Source organism: Chiloscyllium punctatum, chromosome 37 (genome assembly GCF_047496795.1).
Source record: "Chiloscyllium punctatum isolate Juve2018m chromosome 37, sChiPun1.3, whole genome shotgun sequence".
NCBI lineage: Eukaryota > Metazoa > Chordata > Chondrichthyes > Orectolobiformes > Hemiscylliidae > Chiloscyllium > Chiloscyllium punctatum.
In genome coordinates, this window is record NC_092775.1 from 68,195,438 (window position 1) to 68,222,431 (window position 26,994).

The 26,994-nt window shown below is 40.7% G+C and overlaps 1 protein-coding gene across 1 annotated transcript in view; it reads right to left on the reverse strand.

The window, feature by feature from the left end:
- The window catches only part of LOC140463185 (protein-glutamine gamma-glutamyltransferase 2-like), a 54,714-nt gene extending 32,963 nt beyond the window's left edge, over positions 1–21,751 (reverse strand). The window contains exons 1-3 of the mRNA XM_072556970.1: positions 21,650–21,751; positions 11,257–11,451; positions 4,580–4,822 (exon numbers count right to left, since the gene is read on the reverse strand). Of these exons, the coding sequence (XP_072413071.1) occupies positions 4,580–4,822; positions 11,257–11,451; positions 21,650–21,659 (448 nt within the window). The 5' untranslated portion in view covers positions 21,660–21,751. The remainder of the gene's footprint in view (positions 1–4,579; positions 4,823–11,256; positions 11,452–21,649) is intronic.
- Between the last annotated feature and the right edge of the window lie 5,243 nt (positions 21,752–26,994).

Here is a 26,994-nt window from a genome sequence, read left to right on the forward strand (position 1 = left end):
TAGCAGTGATCCCTTTGGCACTCAACTAATTACAGGGTGTGATCCTGAAAATATCCCTTTTAACCCAACTGTCTGCCTTCCATTAGTTAAGCGATCCTCTATTCATGCTATTATACTAAGTCCAACAATTGAAAAAATGTTGTGAAACTTGAAAGGGTTCAGAAATGATTTACAAGGATATTACCAAATTTAGAGGATTTGAGCTATGGGGAGAGGCTGAAAAGGCTGGGGCTGTTTTCCTTGGAGCGTCGGAGGCTGAGGGGTCACCTTATAGAGGTTTACAAAAGTATGAGGGTATGGATAGGATAAAAAGACAAAGTATTTTCCTTGAGGTTGGGGAGTCCGGAGCTAGAGTGCATAGGTTTAGGGAGAGAGGGGAAAGATATAAAAGAGACCTAAGAGGCAACTTTTTCACACAGAGGGTGGTACGTGTATGGAATGAGCTGCCAGAGGAAGTGGTGGAGGCTGGTACAATTGCAACATTTAAACGGCATTTGGATGAGTATATGAATAGGAAGGGTTTGGAGGGATATGGGCCAGGTGCTGGCAGGTGGGACTAGATTTGGTGGGATATCTGGTTGGCATGGACGAGTTAGACCAAAGGGTCTATTTCCATGCTGTACGTCTCTATGACTCTAAGTAGCATTATGTGTGGTGTCTTAAGAAATGCCTTTTAGAAATCCAAGTATATTACATCTGCTGGTTCACCTTTATCTAATCTGCATGTTGCCTTCTCAAAGAAGTCTGGTAAATTTGTCAGGGATTATTTCCTCTTTATGAGGCCATTTTGTCTCTACTTCATTATATTATGTCTTTCTAAGTATTGTCCAATTACATCCTTTGTAGCAATATAACATTCTCCCCATAACAAATGACAAGCTAACCGGTCTATGGTTACCTTTCTTTCTCTATCTCTGCTCTTAAATAATGGTATTACATTGGCAGTTTTCTAAGCCTCTGAAACTTCTCCAGAATTGAATAATTCTTGAACATTCGCGACTAGGGTATTTGCTGTCTCCACAATAATTGCCTCTAATACTCTAGCTAAAAATCACACAACACCAGGTTATAGTCCAACAGGTTTAATTGGAAGCACTAACTTTCGGAACACTGTTCCTTCATCAGGTGGTTGAGGAGTACACAATTGCAAGGCACAGAATTTATAGCAAAAATTTATAATGTGATGTAATTGAAATTATACATTGAAAAAGACCTGGATTGTTTGTTAAGTCTCTCATCTGTTAAAATGGCCATGTTAGTTTCACTTCTTTCATATGTAAATCATAAAACTTTTTTTAAAAGTTACATTCTCAGGTTAACTTTTCAAAAAAAATTTTGTGATTTACATATGAAAGAAGTGAAACTAACATGGCCATTCTAACAGATGAGAGACTTAACAAACAATCCAGGTCTTAATCAATGTATAATTTCAGTTACATCACACTGTAAACTTTTGCTATAAATTCTGTGTCTTACAATTGTGTACTCCTCAACCACCTGATGAAGGAACAGTGTTCCGAAAGTTAGTGCTTCCAGTTAAACCTGTTGGACTATAACCTGGTGTTGTGTGATTTTTAACTTTGTCCACCCCAGTCCAACATCGGCATTTCCAAACCATGTCTAATATTCTAGGGTGTAATCTATCAGGTCCAATGGACTTATCGGCCTTCATCCCCATTATTTTCCCTCGTACGTTTTTCACTGGGGCCAGATATTATATCTACTTTCTTCCTAACTTTTTCCCCTCAATTTACCATTTATTAGTGTCCTCTACTGTGAAGACTGATGCAAAGTATTTATTCATCCTTTCTGCCATTTCCTGGTTCTCCATAACCATTTCTTCAGGCTCATTCTCTGATAGGCCTATATTCACTGTGTTCACTTTCTTCCTTCCAACACACTAAAAGAAGCTCTTGCCATCTGTTTTGATATTACTTGTTAGTTTTCCTTTATTATTTATTTTCTCCCTCTTTTTATCTCCCTCTTTCTCACAGTCCTCTGGCTTACTACTAATCTTTGTTACATTCTCTGTGTGTGTGTGTGTGTGTGTGTGTGTGTGTTTTCAATTTACTACTATCCTTAACTTTCTTGGTTGACCATAGCTGGTTTGTCCATTTCTAAAATCCATCTTGCTCAGCGGGCTATATCTTTATTGGGAGTCATGAACTATTTCCTGAAACATCTGTCATTGATCATCAACAGTATGTTTTGCTGAATTCCCTTCCCACGTAACTCTAGCTAACTTCCCTCATTTTCTTTTTTGTAATTGTCATTATTTAAGTTCAGCGCAGTTGTTTAGAAGATAGCGTTTTTCTTACTTTATCTTTCACTGTTTTTATCCCACAGTTCACCTAATCTTCCTTTACTTTACTTTGTTTGTCTTTCTGCACCAAATTTGGCTCTGATTTACATTCCTCAATGGTCATCTGTTTATTTCTTATCCTACAATATCATTGCTGAATATGATATAATATAATTAATCCCATTGGTTACTGAGATCTAAAATAGCCTGTTACCCTGCTCACTACTGGTAATTAAAGCCCAGACACTTTTTGAGTGAGGGATAAAGGAGAAGCTAACAAACTAGAAATGTCAGATGACATCCGCTTCAATAAGAATTGGACCCATGTATTTATCTTTTCAATGCAAGTAATGACAGTCTTTTTATTATATGAAATCCCACTCTCTGCAATACTGAATTAATCTAATTTAGCACAAACCAAGAGTAAATGTCATGGAGGAGATGATATAATGTTCCTTTCATGTGGTTTAAAAATCAAGACAGCAGTAAGGAAGTTAGGAAAGATCTAAATGGCCAACTGCACTGTGACCATGATCCCCAACTGTAATATAGTGTCACAGAGTCATAGAGTCATTGAGATATACAGCACAGAAATAGACCCATCGGTCAAACTCATCCACACCAACCTAATCTAGTCCAATTTGCCAGCACTTGGCCCATATCTCTCTGAACCCTTCCTATTCATGCCTTTTAAATGTGATAATTGTACCAGCCTCCACCACTTCCTCTGGCAGCTCATTCCATATACGCACCACCCTCTGCATGATAAAGTTGCCCTTAGGCCTCTTTTAAATCTTTCCCCTTTCACCCTAAACCTATGCCCTCTAGTTCTCTACTCCCCCCACCCCAAGGAAAAGACCTTGTCTATTTATCCTATCCATGCCCCTCATGATTTTTAAAATCTCTATAAGGTCACCCCTCAGCCTCTGACGCTCCAAGGAAAACAGCCTCAGCCTATTCAGCCTCTCCCTTTTGCTCAAATCCGCCAACCCTGGCAATATCCTTGTAAATCCTTTCTGAATCCTTTCAAGTTTCACAACATCCTTCTGATAAGAGCGAGACCAGAATTGCACACAGTATTCCAAAAGTGGCTGAATTTTGTAGTTTTTGCAACTTGCCTGTGTTGCTTTGTGACTCCAACATATATTTTAAAAATGCTTTATATTTAGGAGTATTCTACTAGCCCAGAGAAAATGGCCCCAATATCTATTGGAGCTGGCTTCCACATGAGGGATGCAGTTCAGCCAGAAAATCTGGCTAGCTAGCATTAAAACAGAAGGAAAGACAAGATCTGAGTTAAAACTAAAGTAAACAAAGAGCTGCAGATGTTGAAGATTTGAAACAATGAAAGAAATTGATGCAGGTCTGGCAGACATCTGTGGAGAGAAAGCAGAGTTAACATTTCGAGTCCAGTGATGCTGCTTCACAACTCAGTCATATAGCCTCATTAAAACATTTAAAGAAATGATAGGTTTCTTAGGAGCAAATGCAATACCCAGTAACTATACCCACTCCTTGTACAGTCTCACTTAAACCCTCCTGAATATCAAAGCTGATTTATTGCCAATCAGTGGTAACCAGCTCCAAGCTCTTCAACAGCATTAACTTGCCTGCATGTTATGATGGCATGGACTCTTTTCAGCCGGACTGTTCAGTGGAAACTGGACAATGTTAATGAGCATAGTTATTCCATCATAATCTCAGAAGGAAAGAACTAGGACAAGAAAACACGTAATACTTGGAAAAGAATGCAGTGGAGCTCCACATAAGTTAAGTCATAACAGTATGTGCCATGCACCAGATTTACTGGTTTTTCCTTCTGAAACATATTTACTGACAATCAGTCAAGTACAAGGTACAAAGGTGCCATATGGATTCATGGCATCATGATCACAAACTTATCAGACATCAATCTCAAATTTACATTTCTTTAGACTTCCATATCAAATTTTAAAAAGCAAGTTCAAATAAGAACTTCATGCACCAGTAAATTAACTGCCCTGAGAACATATAACATTTATCCTTGCATTTTCATATTGTACCTGTACAATCTAGAATCTAGAATATCCAGAATGAATTATTCTTGACTATTTTAAATAAAGCAACATTTCATTCAAGTTGTATTTCTGGAAGACAATGTCACAAAGCCCTATAACTATCTTCAAAGCTTTAAGGAGAGTACATTAAAAAGTAATAATCTTCTGTTTAATCTGTAGTATGGCTCTAACTGAGTAAATACAGGAAATCATTTTAACTAAATTTTAGAAGCAACAGTACCTGAGCACCATGGATTGAAAAGTACCACAAACTCCCCGAGTGGATAGATGAGAGTTTGGTCCACAGCTATTTTCTGTAGGGCTAAGTTGTGATGACCAATCTTAGCATTTGGTGCTGTGCTTATAATTAAGGACAAACTGCTCTTGGACGAGGAGACAGCAACTGTACTCCATCTCTTTTTGTTTATTGCGTCTGATGGAGGAAACAGGACTTTAGTTCCTGATGTTTCTGAAGGGTTAGTCCCTAAAGTAAAGGAACAGAAATTAAGTAATCAATTCTACAGCCATTTAAACTGATTTTTAAACAATAATAAAAATTAGTGACTTTAATGGAAACGGTATTTCTAAAGCAAACGTATATTACTTGACTATCTTTCTCTCAGAAAATCAATTAAAAATTAGCTATAAGGTGGAAATGATAGTTCCCTTACTTAGAATGAGCCAAAATGCGGCCGGGGAGAACTACAAAGAGGTATGGATGTTGAATATGTATTGTGCTTTTAAGGGACTTCACCTTTAAGGAAGCCATTTGCTATGTACATATAACGTTGTGACTCTGCTTGTCGATTGGTCTGCTTTGGATTTGCAAGTTGCATACACAGAAATCAGTTGTCTTGCTATAATATCTGGCTTATGACTCATGCATTTACTGATTTAAACATACTAAGTTACAGGTCAATCAATCAATGCCTTCTTAAATTATTATTATTAACATGAGATTGGCCCTTATATACATGATCACCATAAGGATCAGAACCTTTGAAAGTGTGCTTTCATTGTTTGGATTGGTCTATCACACTTAGGTGGAGCCTAGTCTTCACAACTGCAAGTGGAGTGGCATGGTGGCTTAGTCACTAGCATTGCGGCTTCACAACACCAGGGACCTGGGTTTGATTCCACCTTCAGATGACTGTCTGTGTAGAGTTTGCACGTTCTCCCTAAGAATCTCTGCTTATTGATCTTTGGATCTTCTGTGTGCTCAAATCCTATTTGGTACATTAATTATTTCCATCAGCACCATGCTCACCAAATTATATTTTCTTATTATGTGCCTGAGGAAATCCACCATGCATTAGTAGCAGTTTTTTTCATCCCTTACTGTGGTCTCTATGATATGTGGAGTTAGTGGCCACAATGAATGCATGTATAGTTGCATGGTCTGAATGGGTATATGATGAGGGGGATGGGGTAGTCTCGATGGTCCTTAATATATTTTTGCTATCTTCTTTTCTCATGTTTAGCTTTTAATTTGATGATAATGCCCTTTTGGAAAAGCTATTCTTTTCATTCCATAGTGTGCTTTTTTTCACCCTTGAAAGAGTAGTTTCAATTTACAAAAGAGGTCAGGTGACCCTTACATGGCCATCTTTTGAAACATTTCATATCCAGTTTTTAAAATATACAAGTTAAAATTCAGAATATACTGAAGCAGAGTACAGATTTTTGTTTGTTGGAAATTTTGTGTATTGGCTAAAAGAGTTAAAAACATTTGTTAACTGAGATTTTGAAAATTGCACTGATGTCCTGGTTCAGCTGAAACATAGAGAGAGAGAGAATGAATACATTTAAGAAGTTAGAGATGCCTGTGTTGAAGGCAATATTAGGGTGGTTGGAGGTGACATGAAGAGATAATATTGCCAGAAGTGTGCAGAGAGCTAAAGTTAACAGTTCTATGAATCTTTGAAGCAGGACTCAGACCAAACAATTAATATTCCAATGTTGACAAATATGTGACTTAAGTTTTGAGGTGTATATCTAATACATGTAGAAGCAAATGTGTATGAAAGACTTTGGCTTGGATTACAAGCAATGATTACAAGCAACTGAGTCCATGACACCTTTAATATCTTTAAGGTACCTAACAATTTAACACTGTGTGTAGTTAGTAGCATTCATGTTCCTTAATGTTCATGCGGTAAAAAAGCTTTGATTTCAGCTGTGAAACTCCAGGTTTCCTTCTTTTAGTAAATGTTTGGTTTTCAGATTCTAAAACGAAAGATGCTGCAGGTCTCTACTGAGATCATAACATAATATTCACTTGAATAGAAGATTAGCTAATTAAGGGGAAACAGACTCATGATAAACAGTTTCATGTTGACAATCTGTAACCAATGGAGTGCCATAGGGTGTCAATCATTCATGTCTATATTAATAATCTGCATGAAGGCATCATCAACACTGGAACCAGATTTGTTGATGACACAAAGATGGTAGGAAAGCAAGTTGTGAGGAGTGTAGAAACCACCGGCAAGTATTTCTAGACAGGTTTTCCAAATTAACACAAAAAGTTAGCATGGTTCTAAATGAAGTGACTAGGAAAGCAGGACAAATGTTTGTGTTTATTGCAAAGGCAACGTATCATAATGATAGAAAACTTGCTACAAGAATCCCATCATTGATGGGTTGTAGATATCACTAACCAGGCCAACATTTTATTGCCCATCTCTAATTGCCTAGAGATGAGTTAAGTGTCAACCACATTGTCATCGGTCTGGAGTTACATGTAGGCCAGAACAGGTAAGGACTGTAGTTTCCTTCCCTTAAAGGACATTAGTAAAGCAGATGGTTTTTCCCACAATGGTTCATAATCACCATTTGACTCCTAATTCTGGATATTTAATAGGGTGGTTACTGAATACATGTTCCTTCTCATGTGGCAAGGCAAGGGGCAGAGTGGGGGGGCGTAGTCTAAAAATATGGTCTCCCATTTAAGATGGAGATGAGGAGGAATTTCTTCTCTTACGTGTTGTTAAACTTTAGAATTTTTTTCTACCAAAAGCAATATAAGCAATATATTCAAGACTAAGTAAGATTTTTGATTGGCAAGGGAGCCAAGAATTAGGGACAACAGACAAAGAAGTGGAGATAAAGCCAAATCCAGATCAATCATGATCTTAATAAATTATGGAAGATATTCAATAGGCTGAATGGCCTACTCCTGTTCCTATTTCATACAATCCAGTGTCCAAATCATGAATAGAGTACATAGAACATAGGACATTACAGCGCAGTACAGCCCTTTGGCTGTTGATGTTGTGCTGACCTGTGGAACCAACCTGAAGCCTATCTATCCTACACTATTCCATTTTCATGCATATGTTTATCTAATGACCTTTTATATGCCCTTACATTTGGCGAGTCTACTACTGTTGCTGGCAGTGCATTCCACGTTCCTACTACTCTCTGAGTAAAGAAACTACCAATGATATATTTCTTATATCTATCACTCCTCAATGTAAAGCTATGCCCCCTCATACTAGCCTTCACCATCCGAGGAAAAAGGCTCTCACTGTCCACCCTATCTAACCCTCTGATTACCTCATATGTCTCAATTAAGTCACCTCTCAACCTTCTTCTCTCTAACGTCAACAGCCTCAAATCCCTCAGCCTTCCCTCATAAGACCTTCCCTCCATATCAGGCAGCATCCTAGTAAATCTCATCTGAGCCCTTTCCAAAGCTTTCACATCCTTCCTATAAAGGGCTATCCGGAACTGTGCACTATCCTCCAAGAGCAGCTGCACCACAGTTTTGTACAGCTGCAGTATGACCTTGTGGCTCCAAAACTTAATCCCTCAATCCCTCTTCAATAAAAGCTAACACACTGTATGCCTTCTTAACAACCCTATCAACTTGGGTGGCAACTTTCAGGGATCTATGTACATGGACACCAAGATCTCTCTGCTCATCTACATTACCAAGAATCTTACCATTAGCCCAGTACTCTTTATTCCTGTTGCTCCTTCCAAAGTGAATCACTTCACACTTTTGCACATTAACCCCTTTTGCCACCTCGCAGTCCAGCTTTGCAGCTTACCAAGTCCCTTTGTGACTTGCAATATCCTTCAGCACTCTCCACACTTCCACCAATCTTAGTATCATCTGCAAATTTAGTAACCTATCCTTCCACACCCTCATATATGTCATTTATAAAAATGACAAACAGAAGTAGCCCCAAAATAGATCCTTGCAGTAAACCACTAGTAACTGACTTCCAGGATGAACATTTCCCATCAAGCACTGGCCTCTGGCTTCTTTCAGCTAGCCAATTCCTGATCCACACAATGAAATCACTCTCAATCCCATGCTGCTGTATTTTGTGCAATAGCCTAATCAAACATCTTATTAAACACCTTACTGAAATCCATATACACCACAACAGCCATCTTATCCTCATCCACCTGCTTGGTCACTATCTCAAAGAACTCAATAAAGTTTGTGAGGCACAACCTACCCTTCACAAAACCATGATGACTAATCAACTCATTCATTTCTAGATGATTATAAATCCTATCTCTTATAACGTTTTCCAACTCTTTACCCACAACCAGAGTAAGGTTCACTGGTCTATAATTACCAGGGTTGTCTCTACTCCCCTTCTTGAACAAGGGGACAACATTTGCTATCCTCCAGTCTTCTGGCACTATTCCTGTTGACAATATGGCATAAAGTTCAAAGGCTCTGTAATTTCCTCCCTGGCTTTCCAAAGAATCCTAGGATAAATTCTATCCGGCCCCCTATTCTCACACTTTCCAGAATTGCTAACACCTCCTCCTTGTGAACCTCAATTCCGTCTAGTCAAGTTGCCTGTATCTCAGTATTCTCCTTTCCAGTGTGAATACTAATGAAAAAATATTCATTTAGCGCTTTCCCTATCTCCTCAGACTCAACGCACAACTTCCCACTACTGTCCTTGATTTGCCCTAATCTTCTCTAGCCATTCTTTTATTCCTGATATACCTATAGAAATCTTTAGTGTTTTCCTTGATCCGATCTACCAAAGACTTCTAATGTCCCCTCTTAGCTCTTCTTAGCTCTCTCTTTAGGTCCTCCTTGGCTAACTTGTAACTCTCAAGCGCCCTAAATGAGCCTTCACCTCTCATCCTTCTTCTTCCTCTTGACAAGAGATTCAACTTTAGTAAACCACTGTTCCCTCACTCCACAACTTCCTCCCTGCCTGACAGGTATATACTTATCAAGGACATGCAGTAGCTGTTCCCTGAATAAACTCTACATTTCAATTGTGCCCATCCCCTGCATCCTCATTCTATGCATCCTAAATCTGGCCTAATCACATCATAATTGCTTTTTCCCCAGCAACAATTCTTGACCAGTGGCACATACCTGTTCCTTTCCATCGCTAAAGTAAACATAACCGAATGGTGGTTATTATCACCACAGTGCTCACCGACCTCCAAATCTAACACCTGGCTGGGTTCATTACCCAGTACCAAATCTAATGTGGCATTAGCCTTTGACCTGTTTACATACTGTGTCAGGAAACTATCCTGCACACATTGGACAAAAACTGACCCATCTAAAGTACTTGAACAATGGTATTTCCAGTCAATATTTGGAAAGTTAAAGGCCTCATAACAACTACCTGGCTACTCTCACTCTACTCAGAATTATCTTTGCTATCCTTTCCCCTACATCTTTGGAACCATTTGGAGGGCTATAGAAAACTCTCAACAGGGTGACTGCTCCTGTTTCTAACCTCAGTCCATACTCCCTCAGTAGACGAGTCCTCAAATGTTCTTTCTGCCACCGTAATACCGTCCTTGGCTAATAATGCCACACCTTCCCCTCTTTTACCATCTTCTCTGTTCTTACTGAAACATCTAAATCCTGGAACCTCCAAGAACCATTTCTATCCCTGCTCTACCTTTGTTCTGAAATGGCCACACCATCGAAGTCCCAGGTACCAACCCATGCTGCAAGTTCACCCACCTTATTCCAGATGCTCCTGGCATTGAAGGAGACACACTTCAAACCATATTCCTGCTTGCCAGTAAACTCTTGTGACCCTGAAACCTCATTTCTGACCTCACTACTCTCAACCTCCTAGACACTGGAACTGCACTTTAGGTTCCCATCCCACTGCTGAGTTGCTTAAACTCTCCCAAAGAGCATTCGCAAGTAACTCCCCCGGGATATTGGTACCCCTCTGGTTCAGGTGTAGAGGTCTCACTTACCACAGAATGAGCCCCAATTATCCAGGTATCTGAACCCTCCCTCCTGCACCATCCCTGTAGCCACATATTCAATTCTTCTCTCTCCATATTCCTCACCTCGCTAACACAAGGCATAGGCAACAAACCAGAGATAACAACTCTGTTTGGTCTAGCACTAAGCTTCCACCCTGGCTTCCTGAATTTCTACCTTAAATCCCCATCCTTTTTCCTATTTATGTCATTAGTGCATATGACTTGGGGCTGCTCCCCTCTCCATAAACACTCTTGCTAATGTTTGCTTAAATGTCAATGCATTTGAATCAGAACACTCAACTGTCAGGAAATAATTGCAAGCAAGCAACTAAACCACAAAATCTGTAAACATTCTACTCAGACCAGATGTTGCAAAAGCGAATGGCCATAATGTTGAAAATAAGAGAAAAATACTTTTTTTTATCTCAATTTTGTGGCCACTTGCAACATCCTGCCTCCTATTTCCTGTGTGGGCCAATGGTGGTTGTGCAAACTTCAAAAAAGCATGTGAACCTTTCAAAATGAAAACCGCATACAGAATCACATCAACTTGTGTGATTCATTAATCACGCAAACCAATCAAAAAGATTGGCAGTACAAACACACACTAAAATCAGTTATTAATGAAGAAAAAGAACAATGTCATTTATAAAATACTTGGTAAAGTTCCCTACATCATTGCAAAGTGATTACCTGTTTGAGCAATCAGCTTAAATCTGTCATTGTCGGGATCGTATTGATTTCTGTTAAATTGCACTGTGATCTCAAAGGGCTGTCCGCGCCTGACTATCAGTCGTTTGGTGCTGATCTCAGCAGTTCGGTGATCTCGGTTATTCTTCGCATAATGCCAATCAACATAACTCACATGTTGCACGACACAGTCTGCAGCTTCGGTAAAGGGAAGATGTGTTAGGTTTTGAGATTTTGCATCAGTCAGGCCTCCCCCAGTGAGACAGTAACTAAATTTCTATCTTGTTAGAATAGCAAAGCAAACTCATTCAAACATATCATGTTTTTATTCAACAATATAATTTCACCCACAGGGGCTTTTATCTCATTTTGGTTTTATGCGAAATGATGGCTGATGTTAGTACATCTGAAGCTATCCTTCAGAATTGATGGCACATCATCAATTAAACACTGGACTTACAGAGTGACATTTCAATGCAAAATTACAGGGATTGTAACAAAGTCAGCCAGATGGACTTCAAAGGATAGCAGTTCCCTAATTGGGGCAGTTAACCTATCCAATCAGGGGCCCCTGGTTGACATGTAAAAAAAATGTCTGACATTCTGAGAGAGCTGGACCAGTATCAAGGAATTCCCATGTATAAGTAAAGGGTGCCTTGGTGACAGGATATTGGCCTCGAGAGTACAGCATGTTCTTGAAGAAACTCAATAACAACAGTCATCTTAGAATTAGAGTAGTCATTTCTGGCATCATGCCATTATTTGGGAAGCTTGGCTCGTTCGATCCTGCCATTGAGAGACTGGGGCCAGTATGTGGAACGAAGGTGCTTTTTTTTCAGGCCAGTGACATTGGGCCAGATGAAAAGCAATGAGTAATTCTTCTGATAGCTTGTGGACCGCAGCTTTTCAGTTATTGGGAGCCTAACTTTCCCTGAGGCACCAGATACTAAAACCTTGTAAGAGTTGACAGGTTTAGTTAAGGAATATTATGAGCCCAGGCTTCCTCTAATCCTGAGACGCTAGCGTTTTTACTTGGCAATTCAAGAAACAGGGGAATGTGCATCAGATTTTTTGGTGAGGTTAAGATGACTGGCAGAGGCATGTGAGTTTGGTTTAACCCTTAATGAGATGCAGAGAGACTAGTTGGTATGTGGGAATAATGATGCAACTATGCAAAAACATCTATTGCTGAAGCCCAACTAGAATTCAAACAGGCACTACAACTGGCTTTATCACTGGAAAATGTACAAATGGAACTTATGAGTTTCAGATGTTCCAAAAGACAATAAGACATAAGAGCAGACATGTGACCATTCAGCCCATCGAGTCTGCTCAACCATTTAATCATAGCTCATCTGTTTCGCATCTCCATTTTCTCACCTTTTTCCTGTAACCCTTGATCGACTTGACAATCAAGAACTATCTATCTCAGTCTTAAATACACTTAATGACCTGGCCTTCACAGTATTCTGTGGCAGTGAATTCTATAGATTCCCCATTCTCTGGCTGAAGAAGTTTCTCCTTATCTCCATTCTAAAAGGTCTTTCCTTTACTCTACGGCTGTGCCTTTGAGTTCTAGACTCTCGTACCTAGTCTCTTTGCACTTGAGACGTCTGAAGTTTCTTCCCATTTAGAAAATAGTCCATACCTCTATTCTTCCTACCAAAGTGCATGACCTCACACTTTCCCACATTGTACTCCATCTGCCACTTCTTTGCCAACTCTCCTAACCTGTCCAAATCCTTCTGCTGCCTCCCTGCCTTCGTAATGCTACCTGTCTCTCTACCTATCTTTGTATCATCTGCAAGTTTAGCCAGAATGCTCTCAGATCCTTCATCTAGATCGCTAATGTATAAAGTGAGAAGTTGTAATCCCAACACTGAGCCTTGTGGAACACCACTCGTCACCTGCTGCCACCCTGAGAAGGACCCTTTTATCCCCACTCTCTGCTGTCTGCCAGACAGCCAAACTTCTATCTATGCTCACACCTTGCCTCTAACACCATGGGCACCTATCATACTCAAGTAGCCTCCTGTGCAGTACCCTGTCAAAGGCCTTCTTGAAGTCCAGATAGATAGCATCCATTGCCTCTCCCTCATTACCTTCTCAAAGAATTCTAGCAGATTTGCCAGGCATAACTTCCCCTTGATGAAACCATGCCAATTTTGTCCTATTTGAGCATACACTTCTAAGTATTCAGAAATCTCATAATGGATGCTGGGATCTTATCCATGATCACCGTTAGGCTAATTGGTCTATAATTTTCTGTCTTCTGACTTACTCCCTTTTTAAACACGGATGTCACATTAGCGATTTCCAGTCCTCTGAGACTCTCCTTGATTCTAGTGATTCCTGAAAGATCATCACTAATGCCTCCACTATCTTTAGCTATTACCCTTAGAAATCTGGGGTGTAGTCCATTTGATCCAGGTTATTTATCAACCCTCAGGCCATTCAGTTTTTCCAGCAGCTTCTCTTTGGTGATGGTCACCATACTCAGCTTTGACCCTTCACTCTCTTGAAATTTTTGGGAAATTGCTCGTGGCTTCTACAGTGAAGACTGACACAAAGTATTTGTTTAGTTCCTCAGCCATTTCCTTGTTCCCCATTTCTATTTCTCCAGTGTCATTTTCCAATGGCCCAATGTCCACTTTTGCCTTTCTTTTGCCCTTTACACATCTCAAGAAACTCTTACAGTCTTCCTTTATATTATTGGCCAGCTTACCCACATATTTAATCTTCTTCCTTCTTATCTCTTTTATTGTTGTCCTCTGTCAGTCTTTGCAAGCTTCCTAACCTTCTGGTTTCCCACTGCCCTTCACCACATTATATGCTTTTTCTTTTGCTTTTAAGCTATCCCTGACTTCCCTGGTCAGCCATGGTTACAACATCCTCCCTGTATCATGCTTCTTTTACCTCGGGATAAATTTCTGCTACATCTCCTGAATTACTCCCAGAAACTCGTGCCATTGCTCTTCCACTGTCTTTCCTGCCAGGTTCCTCTCCTAGTCAATTCTACCCAGGTCCTCCTTCATGCCTCTGCAATTGCCTTTATTCAGCTGTAATACTGTTACTTCTGATTCTCTCCACTCCTTTTCAAATTGCAGAGTAAATTCAGTCATGTTGATGTTGAGTCATGTTCAGTCAGATCACTGTCTCCTCAGGGTTCCTTCACCTTCAGCTCCCTTATCATGTTTGCCTCATTACACAACACTAAATGCAGCATTGTCTGTTCACTAGTGAGCTCCACCACAAGCTACTCCAAAAAGCCATCCTGTAGACATTTCACAAATTCATTTTATAGAGTCATAGAGTCATAGAGATGTACAGCACGGAAACAGACCCTTCGGTCCAACCTGTCCATGCCGACCAGTTATCCAACCAACTCTAGTCCCACCTGCCAGCACCTGGCCCATATCCCTCCAAATCCTTCTTATTCATATATCCAATCAGATGCCTTTTAAATGTTGCAATTGTACTAGCCTCCACCACTTCCTCTGGCAGCTCATTCCATCCACGTACCACCCTCTGAGTGAAAAAGTTGCGCCTTTGGTCTCTTTTATATCTTTCCCCTCTCACCCTAAACCTCTAGTTCTGGACTCCCCAATCCCAGGAAAAAGACTTTGTCTATTTATCTAATCCATCCCCCTCATGATTTTATTAATCTCTATCAGGTCACCCCTCAGCCTCTGATGCTCCAGGGAAAACAGCCCCAGCCTATTCAGCCTCTCCCTATAGCTCAAATCCTCCAACCCTGGCAACATTCTTGTAAATCTTTTCTGAACCCTTTCAAGTTTCACAACATCTTTCTGATAGGAAGAAGACCAGAATTGCATGCAATATTCCAACTGTGGCCTAACCAATGTTCTGTACAGCTGCAACATGACCTCCCAACTCCTGTACTCAATACTCTGATGCATAAAGGAAAGCATACCAAACGCCTTCTTCACTATCCTATCTACCTGCGACTCTACTTTCAAGGAGCTATGAACCTGCACTCCAAGGTCTCTTTGTTCAGCAACACTCCCTAGGACCTTACCATTAAGTGTATAAGTCCTGCTAAGATTTGCTTTCCCAAAATCTTACAATCCACTACCAACCTGATTTTCCCAGTCCACCTACATATTGAAATCCCCCACAATCACTGTAAGTTTTCCTTTCCTACACACGTTTTGTATGTCATGGCATATCTTGAGTTCCAGTTCCTGACTACTGTTTGGAGGAGTGTACATGATTCCAACTATGGTTTTTTTACCTTTGCAGTTCCTCATTTCTACCGACACAGATTCTACACCATCTGACACTACTTCATTTCTTACTATTCATTTAGTTTCATTTCTTACTAATAAGGCAACCCACCCCCTCTGCCCACCTGCCCATCTTTTCAATAGGATGTATATCCTTGAAGATTCAGCTCCTAATCCTGATCCTCTTGCAGTCACATCTCCATAATGCCACCACGTCATACCTGCCAATTTCAATTTGTGCCACCAGCTAATTTACCTTCCTCCTTATACTGCCTGATTCAGATATAACCTTCAGTCCTGTATCAACCGTCTGTCTTCTCACTGTCATTCATTTGTCCAGTATGCTGGAAGTTTGAGTGCTAACCCTTTCATATACTCTATCCTATTTGTGTCGTGCTAGAGATCCTAATAACCTGTCCTGAGTTCTGCACACTTGCTTTAATTCCAATTTTTAAATTTTTCCTATAACTGAAGTCAGCCCACTGCTCCCGCCCCCATTTAGTTTAAAGCCCTGTCTACAGCCTTAGTTACGTGATTCACTAGGGACCTGTTCTGATGGGATGGTCTTCATCTGAACCGTGCTGGGACCAATGTCCCATGAATTCAAATCTATTTCTCCCACACCAATCCTTCAGCCACGCATTTACCTGCTTAATCTTATTAACTTGTGGCTCACATAGTAATCCTGAGATTATTACCTTTTTGGTTATGGTTCTTAATTCTTGTTCATACTCCTCTAAGCAGAATCACTGCCCTAGTTTTATCGATGTGGTTGGTACCTACGTGGACCACGACCACTGGATATTTACCCTCCCACTCCAAGTTCCTTTGTAGCCCAGAACCCAAGCACCAGGCAGGCAACACAGCCTTCGGGACTCTCAGTCTTGGTTACAAAGAACAGTGTCTATGCGTCTAACTATATTATCCCCAATTACAACAACATTTCTCTTCTCTCCCCCACTCTTGAATAGCTCCCTCCAGAATCTGGTTTCCAGCATTTACAGTCATTGTTTTTACCTAACAGCTCCCTGCAGCCCAGTGCTACAGACACTGGGATCATCCTCCCTGCAGTCCCCATTCCCATCCACACAGGGAGCACCTGTTGGATAAGGACAGGGGCTGAGGTTACTGTAACTCTCCCTCCTGGATGCCTCTATCTGCTTCACTTGCAACCACACCCTCCTGTCCCTGACCACTGGCCGAATTTAAGTTAATTAATCTAAGGGATGTCACTGTCTCCTGAAACACAACATCCAGGTAACTCTTCCCCTCCCTGATGCATCGCGACGTTTGAAGCTTAGACTCTAGCTCATTGATTTTGAGCCAGAGTTCCTCCAGCAACCAACACTCACTATACATGGTCACTTGGAACCACAGTGGGGTCCACCAGCTCCCAAATCATGCAAAAATAACATATCACCTGACCTCTGTCCTTATTTTATTTAACTAGTTTTGAATTTATATTTTTTAACTGATTTTGTTTCTGCTTATGCAAGTTGCACCCAATAAATAAGTTGTGTCCAATAACTTAACAAAATTCAATTTAACACAGATTCGAATTGAGCTTCTGAGGCTGCTACAGTTATAACATTTGAAAGGAATCTGGATGGGTACATGAATAGGAAGGGTTTAGAGGGATATGGGCCAAGTGCTGGAAAATGGGACCCAATTAATTTAGGGTATCTGGCCAGCATGGATGAGATGGATCAAAGAGTCTGTTTCTGTGCAGTACATCTCTATGACTTAATTCCTGAACAATGGAACTCTAGGTCATCCCACAGCAAAACCCCAAAGCAAAGTCAGGCCTTGGCCAAAATGCTAAAATTTTCTTCAGGGTTCAGGCTGGCAAGCCATTGTAGTTGCTGCCAATATGTGAACTAAAGACAACAAAAGAGTCCAACTGGACTTAAATTGAGTAAGAGGCTGGTATTCATGACAGTGCACACTCTGGAAGGTCCACCTACATCTGGTTTGGAACAGATAAGTTCCTTAGCAACAACCAAATCAGAACCAATCAAAATAAACATCTGGTTAAATGGTTATCAGATCTAATGGAGGTCAACACTAGCTTAGCTGTTTCAGTGATCACAGAACCAGTCTTTAATGAAATTCGCTCTGGACGCCAACCCTTAAGTTTGTGCAAGACCTCAGCTAGAATGAGAACCTCTGCTGGGGAACCTTTACAGATTGAGATTACACTTTGGTTCAGTTACCACTAACTGGTAGAAAAGGCTTGGGCCCAAGCTTGGTGGAGCAAAATTATTTTTGAGAATGATTCACATTGATTGGCTCATAATGTTTCAATTAGAAAGTGTCTGCCTGAGTAAAGTCCTAATTAAATATCCAGAAGTTCTTTAGCAAAGTCTAGGCACTATCAAAAGTATCAAGGCCATCTTGTATGTTGGCCAGGACATAATTCCATGAGCTGCAAGGCCTGCCCAATGCCATTTGTATTATTGACATAAGTCGAGGCAGAAATCAGAAAGCTGGAAAGTGAAGGAATCAATGCAGTTTATGGAATGAGAAGTGCCCTTCACACTGATTATGAAGTCCAATGGGTTGGTTCACCTTTGTGGGGAGTTTAAACAAATGGTAAAGCACTGTTCACAGCTGGATAATTACCCAATCCCCTGCATGGAAGAACTTTTGTGCAAGGCTGGCGGTGGAGGTGGGGGGCTGTCCTTCACAAAGCTGGGCAGCAGCCATGTGTACTCGCAGTCACAGTTAGATGATCATCCATAAATTTGTGCTACAATTAATAACCTTAACGGCTGATACCAATATAAGAGACTGCCATCTAGGGTTTCTTCAGCGGAGACCAATATAGCCCAGAGTGCCAATTAGGACAAAAATTAATGACAGCAGCTCTGCCACATTCGTGGAAATGGCTGGGTAAATCCTGAATTCGGTTACAAGTCAACTATGTAGGTCCTTTCATGGGCTCAATATTCCTCGGCATTGGAGACACCCACTCAAAGTATGTGCATAGAGGTCATTGACAAACACAGGAATAACAACTGAAAAACTGCACACATCTTTTGCAATACACAGAATCCTAGATGAGTTGGTCACAGATAATATCGTTTACCAGCAGGGGATTTGAGTATTTCCTAATGTCGAATGGGATTGAACACAAAAGGACAGTTCCATCCCATCCATCAACCTAGCAGACAAAACAGTCCAAATTTTGAAGGCAGGTTTGAAAAAAAACAGCCAACGGCTTCACTAAATATCAAACTGTCCCAGTTCCTGTTTGATTATAGGATCACTCCTCATGCAACCAAAGGGGCAGCTCCAGCAGAGTTACTCATGAGCGAAGATTCTGCATCAGGTTAAATCTGATCTTCTTAAACCTCGGGGGAGGTGGAGGGAAGGGTAAAACAGCACCAGGAACACCAATGCCAGACACAGTTTGGCATAGGAACCATGGAAATAGCTCTGCTTGATTAATTTGAGGTCAGGACCAGTGACATATAACGTGCAGGTTGGAGCGACAGTCCCGAATTAGCTCATGGGCCACACGAAACCCACAAATTAGCAAACAGTGAAGGAGCAAAATGTGCCTTGCTCCTCAGAACAGACAGAAAGATTGTCAGAAACCATGAGTTCTTCTTCTCCATCAAGCATTGAAGATACCTCAGAATTTGAGATGGACACTGCTGGTTTCACTGCATAAATACCTTTGACACCAGAAGAAGAGAGTGAATTTCTCCTGAGGAGCTCTGAGTGCAAGAGGCGAGCCCCTGTGCATTACACAGTGTCCGGATCCGACACAGGTTTGGAGGAACCTGACCCAGTGCTAAACACCCCAGGAGGAACTATAAGAAAATGGACTGGCCTATATCTTTGCTCTCAGAGGGGGAGGGATGTACTAATTGGAACAAGGTCAGCCAGGTGGATCTCATGAAATATGAGTTCCCTGTTTGGGGCTGTTATCCACATCTAATCAGGGAGCCCTGGCTGACAGTTATGAACAGGAGTGTCAGGCATCCTGTTCATTCTGAGAGCTGGCTGTGAGGGAGCTGGATTAGTGTCAAGGATCCTCCACATGCAAATATAGGGTGACCTGATGATGGGATACCCGCCTGTTTGAATTATTTCAAGGACATTGTAGGGAAGTGTTCCACAATGAGGGAAGAGAAACAACTTATAAACATCATTGGAAGGAAAGGAGAATGGAAAGGCCTGGGTAGGAAAGCAAAAGCACAGAAAAGAGAATTCCAAGGAAAGACATGGCATTATAAGGTACATGAGCTAGATAATTCTGAAAGGTAAGAACACAATGGCTGAACAAGCAACTATCAATGCTATATGGCATGGAATGAGATACAATCAGCAACCTGGAAGGGCAGGCAGTCTCAGTTGTATAACATCAAAAGACACCACTACATTGGGGAGAAGTGGGTTTCTTTAAAATTTTCAGAAAATGTTTAAGTTTTTGGAATAATCAGAAGTTTGTTTTTATTAGATATGATATGGTGCATCAATGAACAAGGCCGTTATTTATTTCTTGCCCTGACTTCTCGTAAACCAAATGGCTGACGTTTCAGATGAAATAAGTGTCACCATATAAATGTACATCTAGTATCACATGTAGGTCAGACTGGGTATGGATTGAGATGGATTGGTTCTTGAGTATCAAGGTGATCAAGGGTTATGGGGAGAAAGCAGTAATGGGGTTGAGAAACTTATTAGCCATGATTGAATGGTGGAGCAGATGTGATGGGCTGAATGGCCTAATGTCTGCTCCTATGTCTTATGGTCTTATGGAGGTTATATTCTCTGAAAAGGCCTACACTCTAAAAATTACAGCGGAGCATATGTTAACAGAAAAGGTTCAGCAAGTGAGAACACACAACTGAATGGAAATGAGGAATTCATTCTAATATATTTTGCACATATCACAGCTCCCAGCCAGTCTAAATGAAAATTGTTAAAATGCCTGTAGCAAACAGATTTAAATATATGAAGGAACAAATTACTGCAGAATCTGGAATCTGTACTGAAAAGAACAAATGTTGGAGATCCCAACGAGTCAGACAGCATCCATCTGACACTTCATCAAAGCGTGCCTCAGCTTCAGTGGTGACTTCAGCCTATGATTTCTTTTGATACTTTGCTTTTCTGCCCATCATGGAAATGGAGATACATTGGCCAATGTTGGGTCCATTATGTCAGAGATAGCACTTTTGAATTATTCTCCGTATAGAAAATTTTGTATTCCAAAATAGTTTAGAATTTGTGACACTGTGCTCTTGGAACTTTTATGTGCGCAACTGTTGGAACAAAACTATCTTTTCTCTGAACTCAGTTGCTAACACAAATATGGTAAATTTAAAACACCAGCAGTCCATTTAAATTCCAGAAATGCTTCCAGTGAATAACTTGCAGTGAACCCAGAATGGCAGGAAAATAGCTGCACCTCTAACATTTTTCAGCCTCGATTTCAAATCATTTCAGCAATATACATTGAAACATGAAGCCAGTTCCCAATGTGAAAGGCTAGGAATCAAACTAAACTTTAAAAAAAGTGAGAACTTCAACTTCACCTTTTGACTTCATAAAAGAAATGGTTATACTATCCTTTCACAAATTAGAAGAATATTAATCTTGAAAACCTACAGGGCCAACAGAACAGGGAGAGCTCATTTAATTTCACAATTAAATCTACTCATTCAATGAGATCCTGTTTGAACTGAAATGTAACACCAGATGTTTACCCTTGCCCTATCTCTCTTATTACCACCACTAACAAAAATCTATCAGAGTTTTTTAAATTAACAATTAATCAATCATCACTTGCCATTGTGTAGATGCGTTATTTTTAATTGACTGGAAGATCTAATTTTTAATTTGTGCTAAAGCTCACAATGGTATAAATGTAATTTTTCAGTTTTGCTTTTGCTTTTCGTCCTGGTCTAACTGTGTAGTATTTTAAACCTTTTGCCTTCTTACTTGTTTTTATGAGTTCCTAAGTTCAATGCATCAAAACAAACAGCAAACAAACAAAAGAACTCGATTCATAACAGGTTGACCACCGCCTAACACCACTCTTTAGCTTTGTTGAAATCTGAGTAAATTAGAAAGATTAAACACAGTTAATACATGAAAAAGGGAATCCAAACTAATAATCCTGCATGTTCACTTACTGTTCGCCATGGTTTGTGACTGTGAATATATTCTCTCTAGCTCTCTGTCTTTCTCTTTCGCACTCACTTCTCTGTGCAATTTTTTTTAATTTTCACAGCGTAATAACTGACGCACAGTAACGGGCTGCATATATTTACCACGATTTAAACTCTACATCACAATGCAGGCACAGAATGCATGCTATTAAAGGTGCACTGTCATTTTAGACAGCTCAGAAATTTATACTCACAAATGTACAAGGAAATTGTTACATTTTTGCCAGTGTAATTGTATTGTAACTTTTTAAATACTTTGTCATAATGATTAAAATGACAAATATTAATTTTGGTGCTACCGGAAGGGACAGATTTGTCACAACACATTTTCAGTGAAAAGCAATGCCACCTTAAGTACAGACCACCACTTCCTGTTCTGTGAGCTACTTTAAGAAAAACACACTACAGGATACCACATAAAACATTTGCAAACGTAGTACAGGGTACTCAAATTCAACAGCATTTCCATTATAGGTAGGTGTTTACAAAAAGACTCAGAAGTCTTCTTGCTAAAAACAACTTTAATGCAGTGAATTAACTTTTACTTGATTAGAACACAATTGCCAAAAGATAACATTTTGTAACATGTTATAACATGAAGATTCTGGAATAACATCGTCAGATTGTTGGCTTGAAGTTAAAAAATTTGAATGCCAGTTTGGTTCAGAACAGTTCTAACCTAATCTCTTACCCAGAATTATAGGAATAATCAAGCAAATATTAAACCCATATAAGTATTTGACCCTGTAATAGGAGTACATAGGTCTAATCATGTCCTTTCATTAAAAAAAGGCAATAAACTCTGCTAGTTGGTAAACTTTGAAGCTAAAATCACCTCCATTGAAATTGCATCCTTGAATATCAGTTTACTAACATTGAACATCTTGTTAAACAGGTTAAAATTGAAATGACCTAGAAACAAACGTTTAGCCTTCATACAGTAATAATGAAAGAGCTTTATTTCAAGATAAAATGTGAAGTGATTCATTTTGGAAGATCGAATTTGAATGCTGAATACAGGGTTAAAGACAGAATTCTTGGCAGTGTAGAGGAACAGTGTAATTTTGGGGTCCACGTGGATAGATCCCTCAAAGGTGCCACCCAAGTTGATAGGGTTGTTAAGATAGGGTGTATAGTGTTTTGGCTTTCATTAACAAGGGGATTGACTTTAAGAACCACAAGGCTTTGCTGCAGCTATATAAAATCCTGGTTAGACTGTAATTGGAATATTGTGTCCAGTTCTGGTTGCCTCATTATAAGAAGGATGTAGATGCTTGAGAGAGGGTTCAGAGGATATATACCAGGATGCTGCCTGGATTGGAGGGCTCGTTTTATGAAGAGAGGTTGAGTGAGCTAGGGCTTTACACACTGGAGAGAAGGAAGAGAGGTGACTTGATAGAAGTGTACAAGTTAATGAGAGACATGGATAGAGTAGATAGCCAGAGACTTTTCCCCAGGGCAGAAACGGCTCTCATGACATGTCACAATTTTAAGGTGATTGAAGGAAGGTATAAGGGAGATTTCAGAGAAAGGTTCTTTACATATAGAGTGGTGAGTGCATGAAAAGCAGAGTCAGAGACATGGGGATATTTAAGTAACTGCTGGACAAGCATATGGATGGCAGCAAATTGGGGGGGGGGGGTGGGAGTTGTAGGTTCGGTTGATCTTAGATTAAGATAAATGCTTGGCACAGCATTGTGGGTCAAAGGGCTTGTACTGTGCTGAACTGTTCTATGTTCTATGTCTATAAAGGACATGAATGCATTTGAGCATTATTGCACAATAGATGTTGTTCAGGAATGGTTTCCACATTTGAATAAAGTCAGTCATGTGGAAACAGATATGAAAATCATCCCACATGTTCTTTCAGGTGCTGTTTGCAAGAATTAGGAACCCAGCACATTACAGTGTTTTTTTTTGTTCGCTTGTGGGATGTGGGTGTTGCTGGCTGGGCCAGCATTTATTGCCTATCCTTAGTTACCCTTGAGAAGGTGATGGTGAGCTGACCTTTGAATCGCTGCAGTCCGCGATTTACCTGTACCCATGACAACGTGCATGAGTTTATTTCTTTGGCAAACGCAAATCACTATAGACAGGCAATAGTTGCTGAGCTCAGTGTGATTAATTTGCTATTTAGTCTGGAGAGTGGATTCTCCTCTTAATGGACAGCATTGGTTGTGTCTCTCCATAAGTGTCTAATGGGCTTGTACAGAAGACGAGTGATGGAGATTAATTGTGTAGGGCCCTGGCCTGTCTTGGATATGCATAGCAAGGATAATGGCAATCCAAAGACTGCTATCCAACAGTTAGGGATTTGTCATTAGGAATCTTCTGTGAACCATTTTGTGCTTTTCTTCCTTGATCCATAAAGGAAGTGGCAATAACACATTCCTGTTGACCAGAATCTCCTTTCTATAAAGGTCTGAACTCAAGCACAAATTCCTGTATGAATGCATTGCCAGTGCTTTGGACAATTTGTCCTCCAATCTCCAGAGGGGATTTGTTAATTAGCTGCATGGGAAAGTACTTAACCTATCCACTGTGACCTGGAGGTGTTTTGAGTAAGGAGGAGTTATATGGTAAAAAATGCATGAATCCCTCACCCCCCAACCCCACCCCCTACTGATCTGCTAGGAACGTTTCAATGCTGGCATTTTCTATGGTTTCTGAGTAACCAATTGTGAGGACCCAAGTCTGACATTATAATATTTAATTGATGCTTCTTTCATGAGATTTTAGCAGCAATTTGAAATTAATACCAAAGTCTACCAGGGCACTTGGAAAACATCTCATGAAAGGGAAGGGAGATTGAGTTGCATTTAAGATCAGGGCAGAGCTTTCCAAGACCATTGAAGATCTGGAATTAGCAAGGAGGCAACATCCAAGAAATCAATGTTAGGTCAGGACTTCAATGTTGAAGCACAATCTTCCAGCTTACTCTGAGAAGCACCATTCAAACTTACCAGGAAACATCCTTGAATTTGTTTGATAGGTAATTTTTGAAGTTGTGAAGAAAATAAAAATAAGCTGCTTCAATCCTGAATCCTGTATTTCCCAGCCAACTTTTCAGAAACTCACCACTGTCGCCAAGGGCACAATGGGAAGTGTTTCTTCAATGAAACTGACAAGGTGGAAAGGCTTTCATTCTCTACACTGAAGAGCTCCTCAGCCCTGACCATTGAAAATCTGTTGTTTAAAGCTGCTCTTTCACCGATCACTATCACTGATGGTTAGGGGATTGATAACTTCCGTTGGAAAGCACTTCACCAGTGCAGCATTTCATTTGTCTATTCCATCTCTGCTGAGGGGCAAGAGCAGAGGCAACAACCATCACCACCAGCAGCTCCAGCAGCAACAGGGCTAACTTCAGCAGCAATTCCAGCAGGCTTCTTTTCAACCTTGTGCCCCCTCCATCAGGAAAAGGGAATGGACATGGAAACTCAGCTCGTACGATATGAAAACCACAAACCAGAGTCGACAGGAAGAGGATCAGCTCTTTCAATCAGAGCCTGAGGATGCTCAGGATTTCCGAGCAGCTCGTTGCTGACATATTCTACAAGCAGCTTCCTCCCAATGGAGCAGGTAGACATGCTTTGCCCAAGGTGGTCTATGTGTCTGACCCTGGAAGACCTCCCTCAGAATCCCTGCCTCTTGCCAAGTCATGTTCTCTCTTCTCCCGCAGAGAAAAGTCATAAGGTGAGAGTGTTGGTAATCTTTGATGTATGAAGGGGGGGAAGGAACAGCATTTGTGGAGGGTGCCAGTGAGACCAATAGGCTAAGTATGAGAGTTGAATGCTCAAGTGGGGATGTGAGATGCCTACAGAGGGAGGAATGAGTAGAGCAGCTATGTGTATTGTTCTTTTTTTCTGCAGGATACTGTGCTAGAGAATGCTGAGCAAATCAGTCTAGAGACTGAAAGTGTTCCTCACACTAAAGTCTTGCATCCTGTTGCCATACTGTCCATAATATGGAGGGATCACACTCCTACTGCTGACTTCCTGGACCTTCTCAACTCTCCAGTGGAGAAGAGTATGAGGAAGAGGAGGTAGATGAAGATACATAAGCTAGATGAACCAAACACATTACTGCCCTAGATGATACCTTATCTGAAAGATTCAGTTAGTCACCCACACTGAGCTAAAGTAATTGTCAAGCCCCAGATTCCACTGTTTGCCACGCCATACTGGAACAAAGCAGTCCTGGAGTTAACCAAGCCCCATTGCAGTTAGAGAAATTGGTCTCAGACAATTTATATCTGATTTGAAAATTTGAGTAGTCTCTTGACAGGTGAGACTGGTGAGAAAGTGATGCAGTTTAATACAATGGAATTGGTATAATCCTAATTTTCTGATACTTTGACTACTGCTGGAGGCCAGGCATCTGCTCAACACCATACAGGAGACATGCCCTTGTATGAGTCCATAACAACATGGTCATCCTGCAGGGCAGACAGGTGAGCATCAGGCATCAGTCATCAGTGTCAGGGGACCTCGGTAGACTGGAGTGAAATGTGGAGCAGGCCGTCCATCTTCTTCTTAGTACTGTGCCTCTGGATGTGAATGCTTGGCCACCTCCAGGGAAACCTTGGTGGCAGCCTTGGAGAGTGAAGTCCAGCAAGACTCCCAGAAGCTTCCGGATATGTATTCAGACCTACACTCTATTGCTCTAATTACGGGTGCTCAGCATCAATGATAAAGTAAGAGGGAGTCAAAACAGACAGACTCTCATGGGCACAGAGTGATTTCAGCTGGCATCTACAAATTTAATCCACCTAACCTGCACATCTTTGGACTGTGGGAGGAAACCAAAGCATTGGGTGGAAACCCACGCAGACAAAGGGATTAGTAACATAAAGGCACCCAGGAACTTCATCTCCAGACACTCCAGAGGTGTCCAACACTTCCAACCTCCCTCAGCTATTGCCTGCAGCAGCTGAGGCCAAAAAGGATGCATCTACAACAGTGTAGGAAACTTGCAGCAGGCCCAGATAGTAGATGCTAAAGTCTTCAAAGTCATCAAGGTATCCCAGTCAGCAGAATCCATCCAGGCCAGCTGGGGACGATGAGGCAGCACTTAGACATGGTGGGGTGGAGAGGAAAAAAATCACTCAGGGCACTGTGGCACAGGCTTCCACTCAATATATAAACTCTGCATTTCTGTAAACATATACTCACCTGCACTGTTCTGTCTTGTTGTATTCTTGTTGTACTACTGGGAGCTGAAGCTATGAAGTTAAAGTGTGGAATATCTAAAACACCCAAAATGCTTTTAATTGCCTTGGTACCTATGTCATAATCAGTAAAGTGAGC